The sequence below is a fragment of the Argiope bruennichi genome, chromosome 1, assembly GCF_947563725.1.
Source record: "Argiope bruennichi chromosome 1, qqArgBrue1.1, whole genome shotgun sequence".
NCBI lineage: Eukaryota > Metazoa > Arthropoda > Arachnida > Araneae > Araneidae > Argiope > Argiope bruennichi.
This window is the reverse complement of record NC_079151.1, coordinates 43,807,738-43,826,049: the sequence shown is the minus strand read 5'-3', so window position 1 is coordinate 43,826,049 and position 18,312 is coordinate 43,807,738. Positions and strand designations below refer to the sequence as shown.

At 25.8% G+C, this 18,312-nt stretch overlaps 1 protein-coding gene across 1 annotated transcript in view; it reads left to right on the top strand.

Moving 5' to 3' along the window:
• The window catches only part of LOC129977552 (lachesin-like), a 447,706-nt gene extending 433,065 nt beyond the window's left edge, over nt 1-14,641 (top strand). Inside the window, exons 7-9 of the mRNA XM_056090567.1 lie at nt 3,155-3,217; nt 8,767-8,856; nt 13,573-14,641. Of these exons, the coding sequence (XP_055946542.1) occupies nt 3,155-3,217; nt 8,767-8,856; nt 13,573-13,670 (251 nt within the window). The 3' untranslated portion in view covers nt 13,671-14,641. The remainder of the gene's footprint in view (nt 1-3,154; nt 3,218-8,766; nt 8,857-13,572) is intronic.
• The last annotated feature ends 3,671 nt before the right edge of the window (nt 14,642-18,312 follow it).

Below are 18,312 nucleotides of genomic sequence, written 5' to 3'. Positions count from 1 at the left end.
TTTCTTTTACTCATAATGAAGAAATAATAAGCGTTTCAATACAAAAATTACTCTGATAATCCAAACAGCCGATTCACAGTACATAAAATAAAGAGTAGAAATTCACGACTGAAGAGAAATTTTCAGAATGGCATTCTAAAAAGGAACTCAGTATTTATATAACTTATCTCACTCTTTGAAAAGGTCGATAAAGAATACTCCCAAACTGTTTTTTTTTTTTGTCTTTTAATTCTATTTTAAAAGCGGTAGTTTGTACACGGCTTTAGAATTTCAGACAGTCCTTTGATGACAGAATAAGATGCTTGGAGTGTAAAACGACTTCCTCCCATAGTAGCAAGTGTCGCTACCCATTTTGTGAGAAAACTGCATGCAAACATGTGAAAAGGGCGCATTGACAATGCAATGGTTTGTGTTTATATCATTACAATAGTCTTATTACTGAAAAGGGCTTCTGATGCTTGTCCGAAAACTAAACAACGTGTCGGTATCCTTATATATCATTCATCGTTACCAGAGCACTTCAGTGGAAAATATCTTTTATAAATGGCCATAAAATCTTTCCAATTTTGAGCTAACAACACGTGAAAATAGAAACTAAAACCCTTTCAAAATACAAAATATACGCCAACAACCTATTTAGTGAATTCCTCCTCAACCCCTACCGCCCTAAGGCACAGGGGAAACTACTGTGAAAAAGCCGCTATTGTCGAAGATAACGAGGACCTCCTGGAGTGGTCAGTAGAGTAGCCGCTTTTAATACCCATCTCCCCTAAAACGGCTAGCAGCCGTCCCAAACCGACCCACGTGTTTGTTATAGGGTAAATTCTCAAACCGCCCCAAACCGCCCCGCTGGAATCGAGAGGGTTAAACCAGCAAAATTACATAACTATTTTTCGAAATTAGCCTGAATCCCTGACATTACAATATAAAAGCTTCATTCAGCCACCTTATTCTTCACAAATTGTGTAACGATTTCTCACATATCAATATCAAATATTTTTGAACTAATACATTTTTTGAAGTTACTAAGTTTAAAATATTAACAAGGTTTATAAATTTTAGATATGCATTAAAGTGATGACAAACTCCTGCTTTGTCAGTAGATTTCATCTCTATAAGAAGGTCCGAAATTCGTTTTACTGATGGCCATATGAGAAGTAGTAGCATATTGGAAGCGACACAAATTTATTTCTCGCGACAATCGAGTCAACTTTCAACTAAGAACTTTTCATTTCTTGAATTATTTGTATTACCTGTAACGATCTCTAGTTGTTTCCTCCAAAAGTGCCCCAGACAATATATGATGGAGTCTTGTTTTGGTCGTCTGACTGATTCAGAAGTTAAATACACCAATTTTCACAATAAAAATTAACAAAGAAATTTTTTTATAGGGTGAAATTTCAGTATTTAAAAGTGTACTTAGGACTAAATGCTCCGTTAAAATCGGTGCATGGATATAAAAGATCTCGAAGAAGTCAATAATTTAATGGGTTGCGCGACTGTCAACTTGATCCTATCCACTTCACAACTTCCCCACAATTATAGCGGTCTGTATTTGAAATGTTGTAAGGAGATCACTGGGTTTCTTTTCATAAAATCCCGACACAAATAATTTTTCAATCTGAAAAGCGTCTCATCTCCATATAGAACATCACCTCACTGAAAATTGATTCAAAAAAATTTCGGTTGTAGTTTGCCAAATATTCTCATAGTTTGCTGAAATTCGCTGAACGCCAATAGCAAAATTTCTGGGAAAATCTCTCTCGCATAGTGTTCGGAGAATAATTATCCTTGAAACATAGCTTTTAGCAATGACGCATAGTACTAAAATTGCTGAGAATTTGCAGCTGTTCTATGGTGACTTGCTAAGGTAGCTAACAGCGATCTTAATTGGCTAGAAATTCTTCCATTTAACCTTGTATTGGCCTCCCATTATCATAAGATGCTTTTAATGCATTTCCAGAATGGTCGTACAGTGGCAGATATTATATTTAGAGTCCACATGCATATAACACCAGTATGCACGCAATTTTCACCTATTTTTTCAGCATTCTTATCTGAAGAAATTGTACTATCTCGCTCAAGAAATTCCATGATCGATATTGTGGAATGTGAAGACCTTAATCAAATAGCAATTTGTATTTCCCATGATTCCCTCTATGAATAATATCTCTCATAGCGATCATGAATTCAGTACTAATTATTGTTTTTTATTCGGCAGCAGAATTAGTACTTTAGAAAATTACTACTTAAAGACATTCGAAAAAATTTGTCAGATGCTCTAAATAAAAAAAAAAAAAAAAATAAAATAAAATAAAAATAAATGTTTGTCTTTGGTTTACTCCAATAAAATTCTCTCATTTTATTGAATTTAGTTTTTTTTAGTTCTTTACTTTGTTAATTTCTTCAAAATTCTTCCATTATATTCATATATTATTGCCTTATAAAATATTAATTAAATTTGTCTGTAAGTGAATTATCTATATAATTTTTTATGTACTCTTAGAATTTAAGATTGTTTTATGCAACAGATATCAGTAAATATTTTTCATATGGTGCGTTTAATCTGAAGTTTTAGAAATTTGTTGCCAATATAATCAAGTGTATTTATTTAACGATGATTTGTTATTTAATTATTAATATTTGATTCAATTCAATTGATTTATTATTTTTCATTCGAGCATAGTTATAAGATACTTGAGATTTATTATTTTATATTTAAGCATAGTTATAAGATACTTCAAGAATAGTGCTTTTAAGCTTATCATGTATTGTTATATACCAAAAATTGAAAAGTCATTCTAAAATTTTAAACTTAACATGTATTATTTTAAGAATCAACTTTAAGATTTTAAACTTTTTAAATGTATGTAATTTTATTTTTAATTTAATATTTTAATCAAAATTACTATTTGAATATAAATAATAATGTTTCAATTAACCTAGAATTAGAACTGCCAAAAATTGAGCATTAATTAATGATCACAATATATGATTATAAAAATGTTCTTTCGTTATGAAAATAGAATACAATTCTCATAATAAAATATAGTTGAATAGATCGAATTTTCTTTTAATTCTTCACTATCAAGATTGATATTACTATGAATAAGAAATTAAAATAACAACTGTAATTGGATTTCTTTCCTTACAGAAATACACGATTCCCAACATTTCATCAATGAACCTACAACTGCACGAACGGAGGCTATCAAAGGTAAGTTGAGCCCTTTGAAATCACGACGAAATTAAACTTTTTCATCCGACATATTTTATTTTTATGAAGTATTTAATGTTTTTCTGTTAATAAAATTGGATGCTCATCAAGGAAAAATAATTTTAATGAATTAGGATTTAATACATCACCTGGACGATCAAACGCATTAAAATAAAATTGTTCAGTGACAGGATTTAACGAAGCTTAATTAAAAATTTACTTTCTCTGGCAAATAAAACGACAGCAGTAGAAATATTTCGTCGAATACATTTTTCTACAACGCATTTAATTAAATGTTACATATTTTCTTTCATGTTGTCCTTCTGATTAATTTGAAATGTATTTATTTTTTTTCTTGCCATAATGTCTGAAATATCTAGGAAGATTCTTAAGCAAATCTTTATCTACAATGTACATTTATGTAAATTAATCCTGTAGTAAAGTTTTTTATTTTTTATTTTTAGTATTCTTATCTTTCGTTTGATGGTGGTTAAGTTTATCTGATTCTTCCTGCTCATTTTGGATGTTCTCATTAAGTTTTACAAGAGTATTTTGGGAATCTAATCGATTCTTTAGAAACTCTTTTGGTGTTCCTTAAGTATATGAGCATTACGTTGCATGGGAAAAATTATATTAGTGATTTGCTTTTTTGTAAGCTATAAAGTATATGTTAATTAAAAGAGAACATGCAATTATATGTTAAGATTTTTAAATAAACATAAGATATATGTATTTAAATCTTTTTGTCTTAAAGTTTTCTTACTTGAAATGCTAAGCTAATTCTTTAAGTTTGCATAACTTAAAAACATTTTAGAATGAGAACAAAGTTTTCCTGATATCTTCATAATTATCATCCTATCATATTGCACATTATGTATTAATGAATAGAAAAGAGGACTTATTTCAAATGAATTTTAATATTATAAGTTTTCTCAAAGAATAAAGCGTTAATTGTTTATCAGCACTATAGCTAAATTAATGTAAATTTTTTGCAGAATTATAAGTCTTTGTGATTTTATCATATGATAAAAGTATTTCTATGAAATTGCTGAATAACTTTTTCTCATTCTCATTTTATTGCTAAAAGTAATCAAGCGCAAATTCCAATTGCAGAATTTAATATCTCTTTAACAACATTAAATATATTAAGCATTATTTATAATATTAATATTTCAAAAACTCCATAGAAATAATATTTTTAAAAATCATATGGCGTTTATTTATATTTTTACTTTGTATAAATCTTTTTTTCAAGTCTTTATCCACAACAGATTAGGTGCATTAAATATTGCATGGTAAAATAAGGGAATGAAAACTTAAAATCTTTTAATAGATTTAATTATTTATATTATAATAAAGAATTCTGTATTGGAACTTTTTTTTAATCTTGAAGCTAATAAAAGGTAATCTAAATTCTTTAATTTATTTTATGATATATTACAGGTCTGTTATATTTTTTAGAAAGAATAATTATTCGAAATAATTTTTAAATATGCACTCAATAAAAAACTTTTATAAACAATTTTTAGACCACACACCATTTCATCAAAGCTCTAAAATTAACTTAGTTTAATAATTTTTTATCTATCACTTTTTAATTTCTTATTTTTGTAAATATCCTGTGATCCGTGATCAATTCTTTCTCAATTTAGTATAACTTAATACGATCAGAAAAATATTGAATTATGAATAAATTAAGTTAAATTCCAAAATTATAAAAGTTTGTATCTTCATCAAGAACAAACAAATAAAAAAAAAATTGCGGATGAAAAAAATTGATTTCAAATTCGAATGAAGCTGAAATTAAGTTGACCGCCTGTAAAAAAATTTGAAAATTATAGTCAAATAAAGAACAATATTTAAAATCAACAAATGCATTCAATTGGGACTTCAATGCGAATCTTTTATGAAAATAAAATAATTTTAGAAAGACAACTTATTTATTTTCTTCAAGTAAAAAGTTTAAAATGTTAGTATAAGGTCAAGGTCCCTACTTTATATAAATTAAGTATTTTTTGGGATTTTTATTACATCTATAAATGTTACTATTTCATAAAGGAATTGCCAATTTTATGCACTTCTTTTTTTTCGCGCTTTTATATTATAATGTCTTAATTCGATTTCATTAATAATATTCCAAACAAGACTATTTGAAAAACAAATAATTACAAAAACAATGTTATTGCTTTAAAGTATATCACCACACCATCCCAACATTCGTTTAAATTTTTTTTCTAATTTTGTTATGTGAAAATATATTTGTTTTCATTGCTAGTCTAAAATGAACTGAATTTCTAAGCTAAATAATAGTGTTTGTTAACATTCTTTAAAGAATTATCTCCTAGAGAATAGATCTCAAGCTATCTATTTTTCTATCAAGCAAATAACTTGAATCATTGGATTATTGATAATAAACATGCAACGAAACTTCAAAAGCCAATTATTACCGTGAACTAGTGTCGCAATTTTAAAACCTGCTGGTTTCTTCTTTTATATAAATTTTGAATTTTCCTAAATTTTTTTTTTACATTAATTTAAATATGAAAACTTATTGAATTTTTTCAGATTCTCTTACCATAAATAAATATTTTTTTCCAAGAAAGCGCAAATCATCAATTACAAATCATCTCAAAATGACTAAATGGAATCACGACTTGTTCAATTTTAACTACTGCATATTTTATAAACTTCATTCAATAAAATGGTATTTAATATTAATGAATTTCTAGCTAATTGCTTTTTAAGATTAGAAAATGTTTCTACTCTCAGGTAAATCCAGAGTAAGCAATTTTTAAGAAGAAATATTTTATGCAACGAGAAGCTGTTTCATTAATAAAATAGAGAAAATATTTATAAAAAAATAAGAGTTTAATCATTAAAGATCTCTATAACTCCCTGAATCAAAAATAAATACTTTTATTTCCAAAGTCGAATGAGCAAAAATTCATAATTGTTTTCAATCATTAACAGTAATTTAAAATGAAACTTCATTTGTCTACAGTCATTTATTTAAAATGTTAAATACCTGTATACATAAATTAAATACTCTATTAACAAAAAAAAACATTCATATTAATTAAGAATTCTTATGATCTTTTCTTGTATTCTGAAATTCGATCTCAGAAAATGTTCTAATTAAAAGTTGTAGAATTAAGGACAATAAACTCTTCATATAAATGCAGGTCCACTTTTTACGTATTTAATTACTTGGCTAAATAAATTAGGAATAAAGTAATTAAATTTACTAGCTGCGTCCTGATTTTTATATTTTTATGATCCAAAGAGACTTTAAAAGCTAGTTTAAAATTTGAATAATTAGAAATTAACTTGCATTTGTTTCTTGGTACTCTTAATGAGTTACTTTCAAGTACATATAGGCCAACTTACTACAAGTTCAAAAGACCGGATTAAATTAATTATAATGAAAGGAGTTTAACTTGAAAGATTCCACTCTTAAGTGAATAGACTAAATTAGAATTAAAAAAATAACGTAAAAGGAAATAACCAAGCTCAAATTAGCAAAACTAATTATTTTAATTAGTAGAACTTTTTATTTTTCTATATATATATATGCATTAATATATTCTATCCTTCTCAAAAATGAACCTCTTTTTCATTTTAGATGATAATTGAATGTAAATAATCAAAATTTCATATTTTGAGAGCAGTTAATTTTATTCAAATTTGTATAAACGGTTTTTTAGCATGTCTGTATAAGGTAATTATATTTTCCGCTTTTAAGTTTAAATTTCGCTTTATGGTGTAAGACAAAATTAATGACTAGAAAAAAAATTGTGAAATCGGTTTTTCTGTAATATATTTAGATTCTGAAAATAGACAAGATAGCAAGTTCATAGCGGAAATAGGCGATATTCATTTCCTGATTTCTACTGATAAATTCAATGTTAAAAATTAGAATTCATTCTATAATGAGTCTATTTTAGCCCTTTATGATTATTTTATGAGAATACAACATATGGACGATAAACGTTAGAAAGTTCAAAAACATTATTAGTTTTCATAAGTGATAGCAATTTTCCGAAACCTATAGATTTATAATTTACGATTAAAACTGGAAGGGAGCTTTCGAGTTGCATTATTTTGAAAACTTGAAAAGTAAAATCTGTCGTGAAACTCAATGTTTAATTTACGTTATGTTACTTAATTGCATATAATAAATTATTGGTTATATAATTGCCCATTAAAGTCCCTCTACTATGTAATTAAGACATATGATATGAATATCAAATATTTTAGAAAATAGTTTCGGTATGGTTCTGAAGAATTGCACAATCTTATAAAAGGGATGGAATGCTTAAAAAAATCTTGCATACCTTGGTTTGATAGGAATGATCATTCGTTTTATATCTGAAATGATATATATATATAATGCAGGGTTTTGTCGAATTCGACCGACAAATTCAGAGGGTGATAGGCATCAGTAGGATAAAGAATCACCATAAAACATGGGGTCCCAAGCGAAGTTTAATTGGTGAAATTCGCATAAATATAGGGAGTCGGAGAACTGTTGGAAACTGCAGAAAATTAATAAAAAAAATAACATGATATTTCAACTTAGAATTTTTTTTTGAAGTGAAAGCACATTCTAAAAAGTTTTTTATCATGCTAGTACCATACGAATTTGATGATTTGGGGGGTCGTAAATTACTGAAAACAAAAAATTAGTTTAGAACCCATATTTTCAAAAATATTAAAACTTGAAGAAAAATAAAATCTTTCAAATGTAAAGGAATTTTATTGTCTATAATTTGATATAAGCGGTGTAGTGTGAGAACTGGGCAGTTTTAAGGATATTCAAGGAAAACTAAAATGGGAACCAGAAAACATCGCTGCAACACCAGTACCGATGTTCGCAGAGAGCGGTGTCAAATTTGAGACAAACGGACGTTATAATACAAGCAATTTAATGTCTAAAAAACATAAATACAGTAATGATTTTTGAATTGCAACGATAGTTAAATTGTTCAGTAAGAGTGCAGGATTTGTAGCATTTACTTTCGATTATGTACTAGTAGTGATACATAAGCATAATTTTACATTTATTGTAATTATCTTTCATTATTTACGTGATAAGTTGAATTTAGTATTGATTTCAATAAAATAGATTCAAATAATATCGAAATGGGAGTTTAGAAAATTAAATATTTGTATAAAATAACAATAAATATAAATTCCCAGTTACCGAAAACTCCTTTTTTACTAAGGGAATGTTTAATGACATATCTAAGATTTAATAATTGATTTCAATAATTTAAACTTTCATATTTTTTGAATAAAATTTTAGAGAAATTTGCAAAAAAAAAGTTTTTTTCCCAGCAAACTTGTAACTTTTTTTGAAAAAAAAATGTTTCAATTACCTATTATAGAATCAAATCAAATCATTACAAGACGGATAGAAACTCATATTTTTACTTGTCTTATTCAGAAATTTACTCACAAACTATTATCATGTATTATTAGTACATTATTATTTTATCTTATACATAGCTATAATGGACACTTGATTCTAACATGATTTAAATATTTAGGTAAAGTTCCACCAATGCAAGATGAATCTCTCACCAAAGAACTTGAAGATGACGTGGAGCCCCCTATCCAACGTCCCAGTGTTTCTGAAGGTAATGATAAAATTCAAACAAATTTTTCCATATCCTGATAACCAATTGCAAATAACTTCATACTGTCGATAAAACGTTTCTGGGTGTAGATATTCATTATGTTCCGATAAATTTATCTCAAATAAGTGAAATTTCTTTTAAATCTAGCCACACACACATTCACAACCAATATGATGCTCACATTCGCAACTAATTACTAATGATGCTCTTCTTCATATTAGTAAAGATAGACATTATTTTTAATGCAAAAAATTGCATTTAGAATGTGTCTTGTTCTAAACGAAACAGAAAGATGGATCAGTGCAAATTTATATATTTTCTCGCGGAGATTTGAAAATATGAAAATATATTTTAAAAAGAGAAATATAAGGGGAAAAAAATCAAATATTGTAATGGCAAGATAACTAAGGTGCGTATTTTTAGAAAATAAAAATTAAGATACGAATAACTGAGCGTAATATGATGTAAAACGTTGATGCCATACTATCATATCATAATAATTATTCTTCTTCTCAAAAATTATCATTTTAAGTCAAAATTTTAATCACAAATATTACTTTTTATCACAGGAAGAATAACCTAATAACTTTTAAAATATTCGTGCTATAAAAACATCAATTAACTTTACAAAAATTTAGAATGGTAGATTTTTTTTTTTCGAAAACTGTCGCTTTCAATGAAAAGATAAAAGACAATATAAAATGTTGTGTCATTCATCTTCTCATTAAATTTTTTAGGATAATAAAAGGAAAGACAAGATGAGCATCAAAGTAAAATTATACTTCTATAAATATAATGTAGATTATTATATTAATTATCTGCAAATCTATTAATTAATATCTAGAAAATTTATACATTTCCAAACACATTTAAACATGTAATGTAACTAGCATGTAAGCTAAACATTTATACATGTAAACACCAATTTTGAGAAAATAATATATATTTCTTGTGCGTAACGTATCATATGGCATTGTATTAAAATCTCAACTACCTCTGCATCGAGGAAGCAGTTACCTTATATCCTTATATATGCTAGGACTTCTTGATACATTTTAAACATATATTAGAATAGGCATTTATGATACTTTAAAAACCTTTTAGAATTTGACAATGTTTTGAGCCCAGCTGCTTCTTTTATCAAATTGTGCATTTTTCTTCAAGAAATAATACGCCGACACATAATTTGAAATAATACATTGATACATTAATTTTTAATTTCCTTGAATCTGCAAAACATTTCATTGATCAGATAGATTACATTCCATTTTCGGAGTTCTATTTATGACAATCTAATAAAGTCGACGAATATGATTTTCAAAGGAATTTTATTTGGTCATCATTTGTGAATTCTTCCTTAATTGTGTATACTGATAAACGAATTTTCTTATGCACTTAAGTTCCAGTGTTATTTACATTCTTATGCAAACGTATACTGATTTATCTTATTCGATTATTTTCAATTTATTATAAATATTATAAACAATGAAAATCTACTAATAAATAAGTTAATAAGATAAAATAATATTTATATTGCATTTAAATCTGTAACAGCATCGCAAATATTTCATATTTCTCAACTAAATTATAATAATTCAAATTATGAAATTTTATTTTAACGTTTTTCTTTGATTCTGGAACTGTATTCTAAGAATAAACAAAAAATCTTGATGATAAAAAGGACACAACTTTTAATATTATCTTTCATTGAAAAAATTATAATAAAAGCTTTCATTATATTGTTTGGCACTAATAAATTTTAAACGCTAATAACATCCTTGACAAAAGAAGAAATGCACATATAAAGAATACAAAAACAATGGAATCTTTGTTATTTAAAACAAAGAAGAAATGTAAGAAACAATCATTTGAATAGAAAAATGAGATACATTTATCAACAAATATTAAACTAAATTACTTTGTGAAATCTTTATTTTCTCTTAATGTGTTATTTTTCTTTCCAAAGTATAATGCCCATAAAGTCAAATCTCTTATTACACATTAAATAAGAGATTGCAACAGTTTCGTAGAATTAAAAATAAAATATTCAGGCAAATAAATTAGATTTCGCCTTATTGTTTCTTCTCATTTTCCAATCACGTGAAAATTGAACTTCCTATAATGTGAAGGCAATAAAAAAAATATTTTCTTAATTATTCCAAGAAAGATTTATGCAGATTCATATGTAAATAACTGAAATGTTTTATTCATTTAAATTACTAAATACTAACGAATTGAATATTTATTTATTTCTAAATATGGACTTCTTAAATAAAACATTTTTTAATGCTCTCTTTCAAAAAATAAATAATCAGCCCACAATGATCCAAAATTATGTTTTGTATTTTATCTAAGATTACTGTCAAAAGTATTGTATACTATACATATAATTTTGAATTTAGAAAAATTCTTTATAGATTTATGATTATAGTGGCATAACAAAAAGAAAAGCAGTATCAGTTAAAAACACATACGGTATATGAACTGGAAGATTCTAAATATTTTCATGAAGCAAACATATACAATTAGATAATACATCAAAATAATCTTTTTTGTGAAATAGTAAATAAGTATGATATTATAAAAATCATAGTTATACATAATAATAATTTTATCTTAAATCTTTTAATTACTTTAGGAAGCAATTTCAGAAGAAGTAATAATTTAGTATTAATATTTAGCTGACACTCCTTTCGTCGCGAATAAGCCATTGGTTCTTTTTGACCTGCTATTGTTAAATGATTGCACGGTGTCTTATGTCTTCAGATGTGAATTTAGATATAAATAATTCTACCAATATGTTTATGGTTATATACAGGCCAATTGTCATATAAAAGATGCATGATGGCAAAGCATCCTATTAGGTCTTTTCGATGAAAGTCCACTGGCATAGCAAAGTAAGAGCAATTTATTAGGCCAATCTAAGTAAATATATTTGTATAATATTGAAGGAACAATTATAAAATAACCGAATATAACAAAAAAGAAATTGTGCATTAAATTATTTTGCCAATGGCGATATGATATTTGTGGTGCCAAAATGAATCAGCTATATTATTTCTGTTTTATTAAAATTATTATTCACTTTCCAGGTACTTGTCATTTGGAAATTTCTATTTTATTAATAGTATAAAACTAGATATTATACTCTTATTCCCATATAAATTACAGCAAAATGTTCAGTATATTCTCCAAAAATCTGAGAAGCAATAAAAGCTAGGAATTTATATAAAATAGAAAAATCTTTAGAATTGTTTAGATAAATCTATAATTTATTTAAATTTTTCAAAAATATTGGGTATAATTTATTTTACTCATACTTAGAAGAATTTATGCGGCAGTTTTCATCAGAATCATATATTAAACATATTTTTATAAAATGAATAGTTTTAATGATCTGTAAGACTTACAAGTTTCTTAAAAATACGCCCTTCAAAGAAGCATTCAGAATTTCTTTGAAGATTTGCGAACAACATTACATATATTGCTGATAGAAAATAAATATATATTTAGCTAAATTTGTTCCTTCTAAATACTTTTAGATTACAAAGTTTATAAGATATAATTGCTACTTTTTTTTCTTAATATAAAATTGGTAAATTTTAAATATTTATACGTGCAGAAAGGCTAAATCGACCAAAGACAAATGACTTTTTAATTAAAACTGCTGTAGTTCATTTATTATATGATATAATCGCATGTCTTTATTGTAGATTGCATTGGAAAAAACCTTGTTCCCTGCTTTTAATTATCGTACGCAAGGAAATAAAAAAATCTCAGATTTTATTTTTTATTTATTCTTAATGGAATAAAAAGAGACGAGTTAAATTTATTGTAACGAAATTCTAACTAATTAAATGTATGATAAGGAAATAATATTTTATACTATTTTACAAGATGGATTATAATTTTTTTTGCGCCAACAAATGCAAAAAGTTTACGTAATCGTTTTGGAAAGAAAAGCACACACAGAGTAAAAATGATGTATAAAATAAATCTTGGCATTTGAAAGAAGCTAAGTCTAATATTGCAAGAATAAATTAACTTTTTAAAGGACCATTTTTTTCTAGTCATATTATTTTAAAATATTTTTAGACTTGAAATTAGAATAAGAAAAGGAATTCATTTAGCTTATTAGATAAATTTAATTTAATTTAATTTAATTAATTAATAATTAAGTAACAAATCAAGACACATCATTTTGTCTGAGATAAAGAACTTAAGCATGTAAGTTTCTGACTTACTAAAAAAATTTGTCAGAACTTATGCCAACCTACATAATTTCATACAAAGATTGATAAATTTGGTGAGAAGCACGCTTCCCACGGCCCTAGAAAGGGTTAATATGCTTTGTTATAGCAATGCATTTATTACATTACGGATAGTGTTCAAAGACTGTTATCCCCTCTGAATCCAAGTGCAAAGAGAAATCACATACTTAAAATATATATAAAGTAAAATATAAAGTGTTGAAGGAAATGCGACTTTATAATAATTTGTTATTACAAATGAATTCAACAAAATATTTATAAATATTTTCTTATTTGGTTACTTTTATCATGTTTAATTGAAACAATATAATTTGAATTTGAGAGAATATCTGTGTTTTTGCAAACACAAATGTTTCTTTAATTCCATAACGTTACTAGACTAAAATAAAATATGACTAAGACTTTAATTCTATAATGTTCTGGACTAAAAAAAATTACTTTTTAGGTGCTTCCAGTACGGCAGCATGGTTTCAAATCAATGGTGTAGTGTCTTCAGGATTCTACTGCCTAGTCTTTATGTTTCTAAGGCTTTCCGTTTCTTAAGCTAGTTGGCAAACATTTTTGAACTGGTTTACCAATTACAAATAGGTGTCAAACTCTAAGTGTGCAGTCATTTCTCTATGAGGAAGACAATATATGTGTACAGAACAAAGAATATTCGTAAAAATTGAAATCTGAATACGCGTCAAGATGTTTTTACGAACCTCAAGACATAAGCCAGCGTCCGGAGTATTACCAAATGTTTGACATGTACCATGATTTTGCTGTCAATGAGCACAAATTAACTGACTTCAAGTCATTTGTAAAGAAATGTAAAAAAATAAAATAAAAAACGCTAATTTTTTAGACCGGAAAATACTATTGAAAATTCTTTGGGAAGAATGCCAATCCTGGTTTCAGAAAACATTGTACGATTTGGCTATTTTGACTGGATGGATAGTAAAGATAATAGTTCGGATCAAAGTTTGTATGAATCAGATAGTTTTTTAAATGAAAATAAGCTAAGCGAATATACGGAAGAAAATATATGCCTTCATTAGAATAAGAATCAGCTATCGTGATGCATCAGCAACTGGTTTCATATTTGAGACTGTGAATTTTGCTAAGCAAATAGTAATAGAAATCTGCTACAATTGCATTATTTAAATACAGATTGGAACATAAAAGTAATTTCTAGAATATTATACAATAACCATGAAAAATATAATCTGTATTGTAAGAGTTTGAATAAAACATGGAACCAAATTACTTATTTCTCAATAAATCATATATTATTCAATATATGACGAAAATTGTGATGAATTTCAGGCAACTTCCAAAAATTATTAATTTGATAGAAAAATAGTTTATAATGAGGAATTTGAATGATGCTTGTATCCAATCATACTTATTGTAGTATTTATCAATACTATTTCATTTATTTTATTTTATTGGATATATTTTGTAAAGGCCATGAGTTTATAAAGAGAAGAAGAGTAAAAACTTCAGAATAAAACTGTAATGCGTTTTTTACATCCTGAATTTTTAAAAACGTTTTTGTATTATACTTTCAAAAAATTTGAACTTACTTTGAGATTTGTAATACAGAAGAACAATTTGATTTCAATGAATCTCATTTAAACCGAATCTAATCCACAGACGTCTGAGCAAGAATCGTAATTCGTCTGAATCAGTTGCCCCAGTATCTGAAGATCTCTGATACGATACGTGTAATCTGTTCAGGTATTGTTATCTAACAAAACAAGATATGACCGCATTTTGCACTTAGGGACAAAATGATGTTGCAAATCATGGGAGAACATGGAGGTCACAATTGTCAATGCTTCATATACATCGTTTTGTACTTAACACTGAATGTTTATATATTGTTGTATGTAAATGTCCGAGTGCTATATATTAATTCATTGTTAAAACATACTTTATCTAATGTTGCTAATTCATTAAGAGTTTATATGGTAAGTAAATAAATATATTTGTCTGAATAAAAGTGAAACCAATTCCAATTGTTTTAGTAATGCATAATTTTTCCAATAAAATTTCATTTTTTATATATTTAACAAAAAGCAAATGAAATTGTTTTGTGAAAAACAACTTTCAGACATTCTATGAATTTTCATAAAATGGAAATTGAAATTAAATTTCTTTTTATTAAAATTAAGCTTCAACAATGCATATTTGAACATTTATCATAAAATATTTAGTTTATTACTAATGACTATCTTGTATTGTTTTGCTGAAAAAAATTAAAAAGAATTATTTATCTTTTTATTAGGTAAACAATATTCAAAAAGTCACTTGCATTTGTGTTGATCTAACTTTGATATGTTTTAATAAATAACATTTTAATATGTGTGAAGAATAATACTTTATTCCAGTGTTTAAAGAATGTTCTTGTAATTTGCTTTTGTATTTACTACCATTTATTATTGTGAATTATATCAATGTAAATTTGGCTATTTTATTATGAAGAACAAAATTCTAATTAATTTCAAAGGAATAAAAAAACTCATGTTTTTATAAAAATATATGATTTTAATAAAGAAGGAAGTTCTTTTATAAAATCCCGAATCCTAATGAAGATTTTTATAAAACCCTAAATAGATAATAGTATGAAGTTTCTTTAAAAACTGCAGGTGATCAAAACCTTTATAAAATAAAAATATTTCAGTTTTTACAAAATGGCAATACAATTAGATACGTGATTACTAATTGAATGTAATAAAAAATATTCGTTATAACCATTAGTGATAGAAAACCAATATAGTCGAATTTCAATTTATTTCATTTTTTTATATTATATATATATATATAATTAACTCTATAGAAACATTATTCTATCAAAAGTGACAATTCCTACAAATGCAAATCATTCCACTAATTCAAGTAGTAAATAATTCAAACATATTTTTAATTCTTATACCATACCTGCTGAAAACACACTATGTTACATTCCTTCTTTTACTTCATGGAAAACGTTTGAAAACAAATAATATTGCCTTGCTATTAATTTATAAAATAGAAATTAAAATGGGAAAGATATTTGAAGTTTAATATCACAAATTGTAATGAATCTTATAAATACCAATTTATATTCGTATTATTAAAAATAAGATATTACAGAAATCATACAATGATGGTGATGAGTAAAATAATTACTTACAATTTTTGCCCTTCGATATAATTTGTAAAAAAATTCAATTCAACTTTAATTGGATTAAGATTTTTCGTTTTTCCTTGACTAAAGATGTATTAAATATTGAAGTTGTCTTTTTACCATCTTTGTTGTCAATCAGTCCTAGGTGGAGAAACCAATGTAGTATGAGTGTTTACGATATTGTTTTATTACCAGCTCGGACTTTCGTAAAACTATGTCTTCCACTCTTCTGCATAAACACCTTTGCTTCAATGTTTCCTTCCCCCTTTCAATCGAGAATCCCTGACATCCTGCAAAAATTGTGGAGAAAGTTAAAACAGTGACACGAAGAAGAGTTTTATTATGAAGTAGATTTTAGATTCCTGGGATTGAACGACTGATGGAACGCCAAAAGTTTTATTTTTATATTATTGTGTATAATAATACATAATGTAAATATGTAAGTGTTATGTAAAAATGAATAGTAAAATAAAAGCTTAACCCACTGTTTTTGTTTAACTAATTTATTTTACAGAATTTTTGGAAAAACTTCTAAGCATATATGGTTAAATTTTGCATGTAAATAAAATAAATAACTATGACATTTAAATATAAATTTTATAATGTTTTTGAAATTTTTAAAACATATTATTTTCTTCTTTATTATGAATCATTTTTATAAATGTTATTTAATAATGAAATTATTTATATATTTATTTATTTTTGGTTTCGTTACCAGTTAGTGCTGCTCATAGGAAAATATTGGATCACTTATAAGTAATAACTGAAAAATTCTATATAGAGGAGTTTTTTAACGATAATGGATAACTGCACAAAATTGTAAAATTCTGAAAAACCCACATCAAGAAAAAAAAAATTAGTTGGGTGATCCATTTTTATAGACATGAAAGTAAGTTAAATAGAAAAAAAAATGTAAAAGGATATTTTCTTGATTTTATATTTTAAGCGAAAATATAATTTTAATTTCTTGAAGGCTGTAATATCAACGAATAAATTGTAACCAATTGTAGTATAAGTAATTTCTAATGCTAAGCTCATATAAATCTTAATAACTTAAGAGCTAATTTTTCTAGTATCTCAAAGTGATTTCTAATAAATTCCTCCACTAATATTATTTTTTTCGTGTGAAGTGTCAAAGCTGAAATTCAATGTTTATGAAAAATTTTAAATGATGCCTCTTTATTAACTTACGGGAATTAAAATAGATAACATACCGAAAAATGTTTCGCAACGGAATGAAAATGTCGACGAAATTTTTAAATAATAGAGAAGATTTTTTAAATATTAATTTTACAGATGGCTTTTTTAAATATTAATTTTACAGATGACTTTTTTAAATTAATGACTACAACGATTCATTTATTTTTATTTAAAACGTACCTATTCGTATCAGAACACATTTAAAAAATCAATGTTTCCCTTAATGCAATTAAATGTTAATCGAATAGAACAATAAAATTTCTTTAAATTTTCCTCTTGGTATTTATTATATAATATTAATATAAACAAAATGCTTAAAAGAAAAAAATGATTTATTATTTAAAAATAAAATAATACTTATTATTATTATTTGCAACACATAATTTTGAAAGGAATATATATATATATATATATATATATATATATATTCTCAAAAGAAATATTTATTTACAGAAAGTGCATGAAATCAAATATAAATTCAATTAAAGGCATGTAATAAATAATTAATTTTAATCCAGCATTATTACATCGTTAATGTTAAACAAATATTAATCTTGAAATAAGATTTGGAATGAATGACTTGATCATCTATTAAGACATTAACATAATTCCAAGAAATGCACCTTCTGTCATGAGATTTAAATGTTCAAGAATTACCATTACTCGATAGATTTGGTTGAAATGGTATTTCACATTACCAGGAATGTAATAGTTCATCATAATTTATATATAAATTAGCAGTTTATTATTATCGAATTTAATAATAGAATTGTTTACAATTATACTGAATTATGTTTCTTCAATAATGGACTAAAGTACTTTTGTGATTGT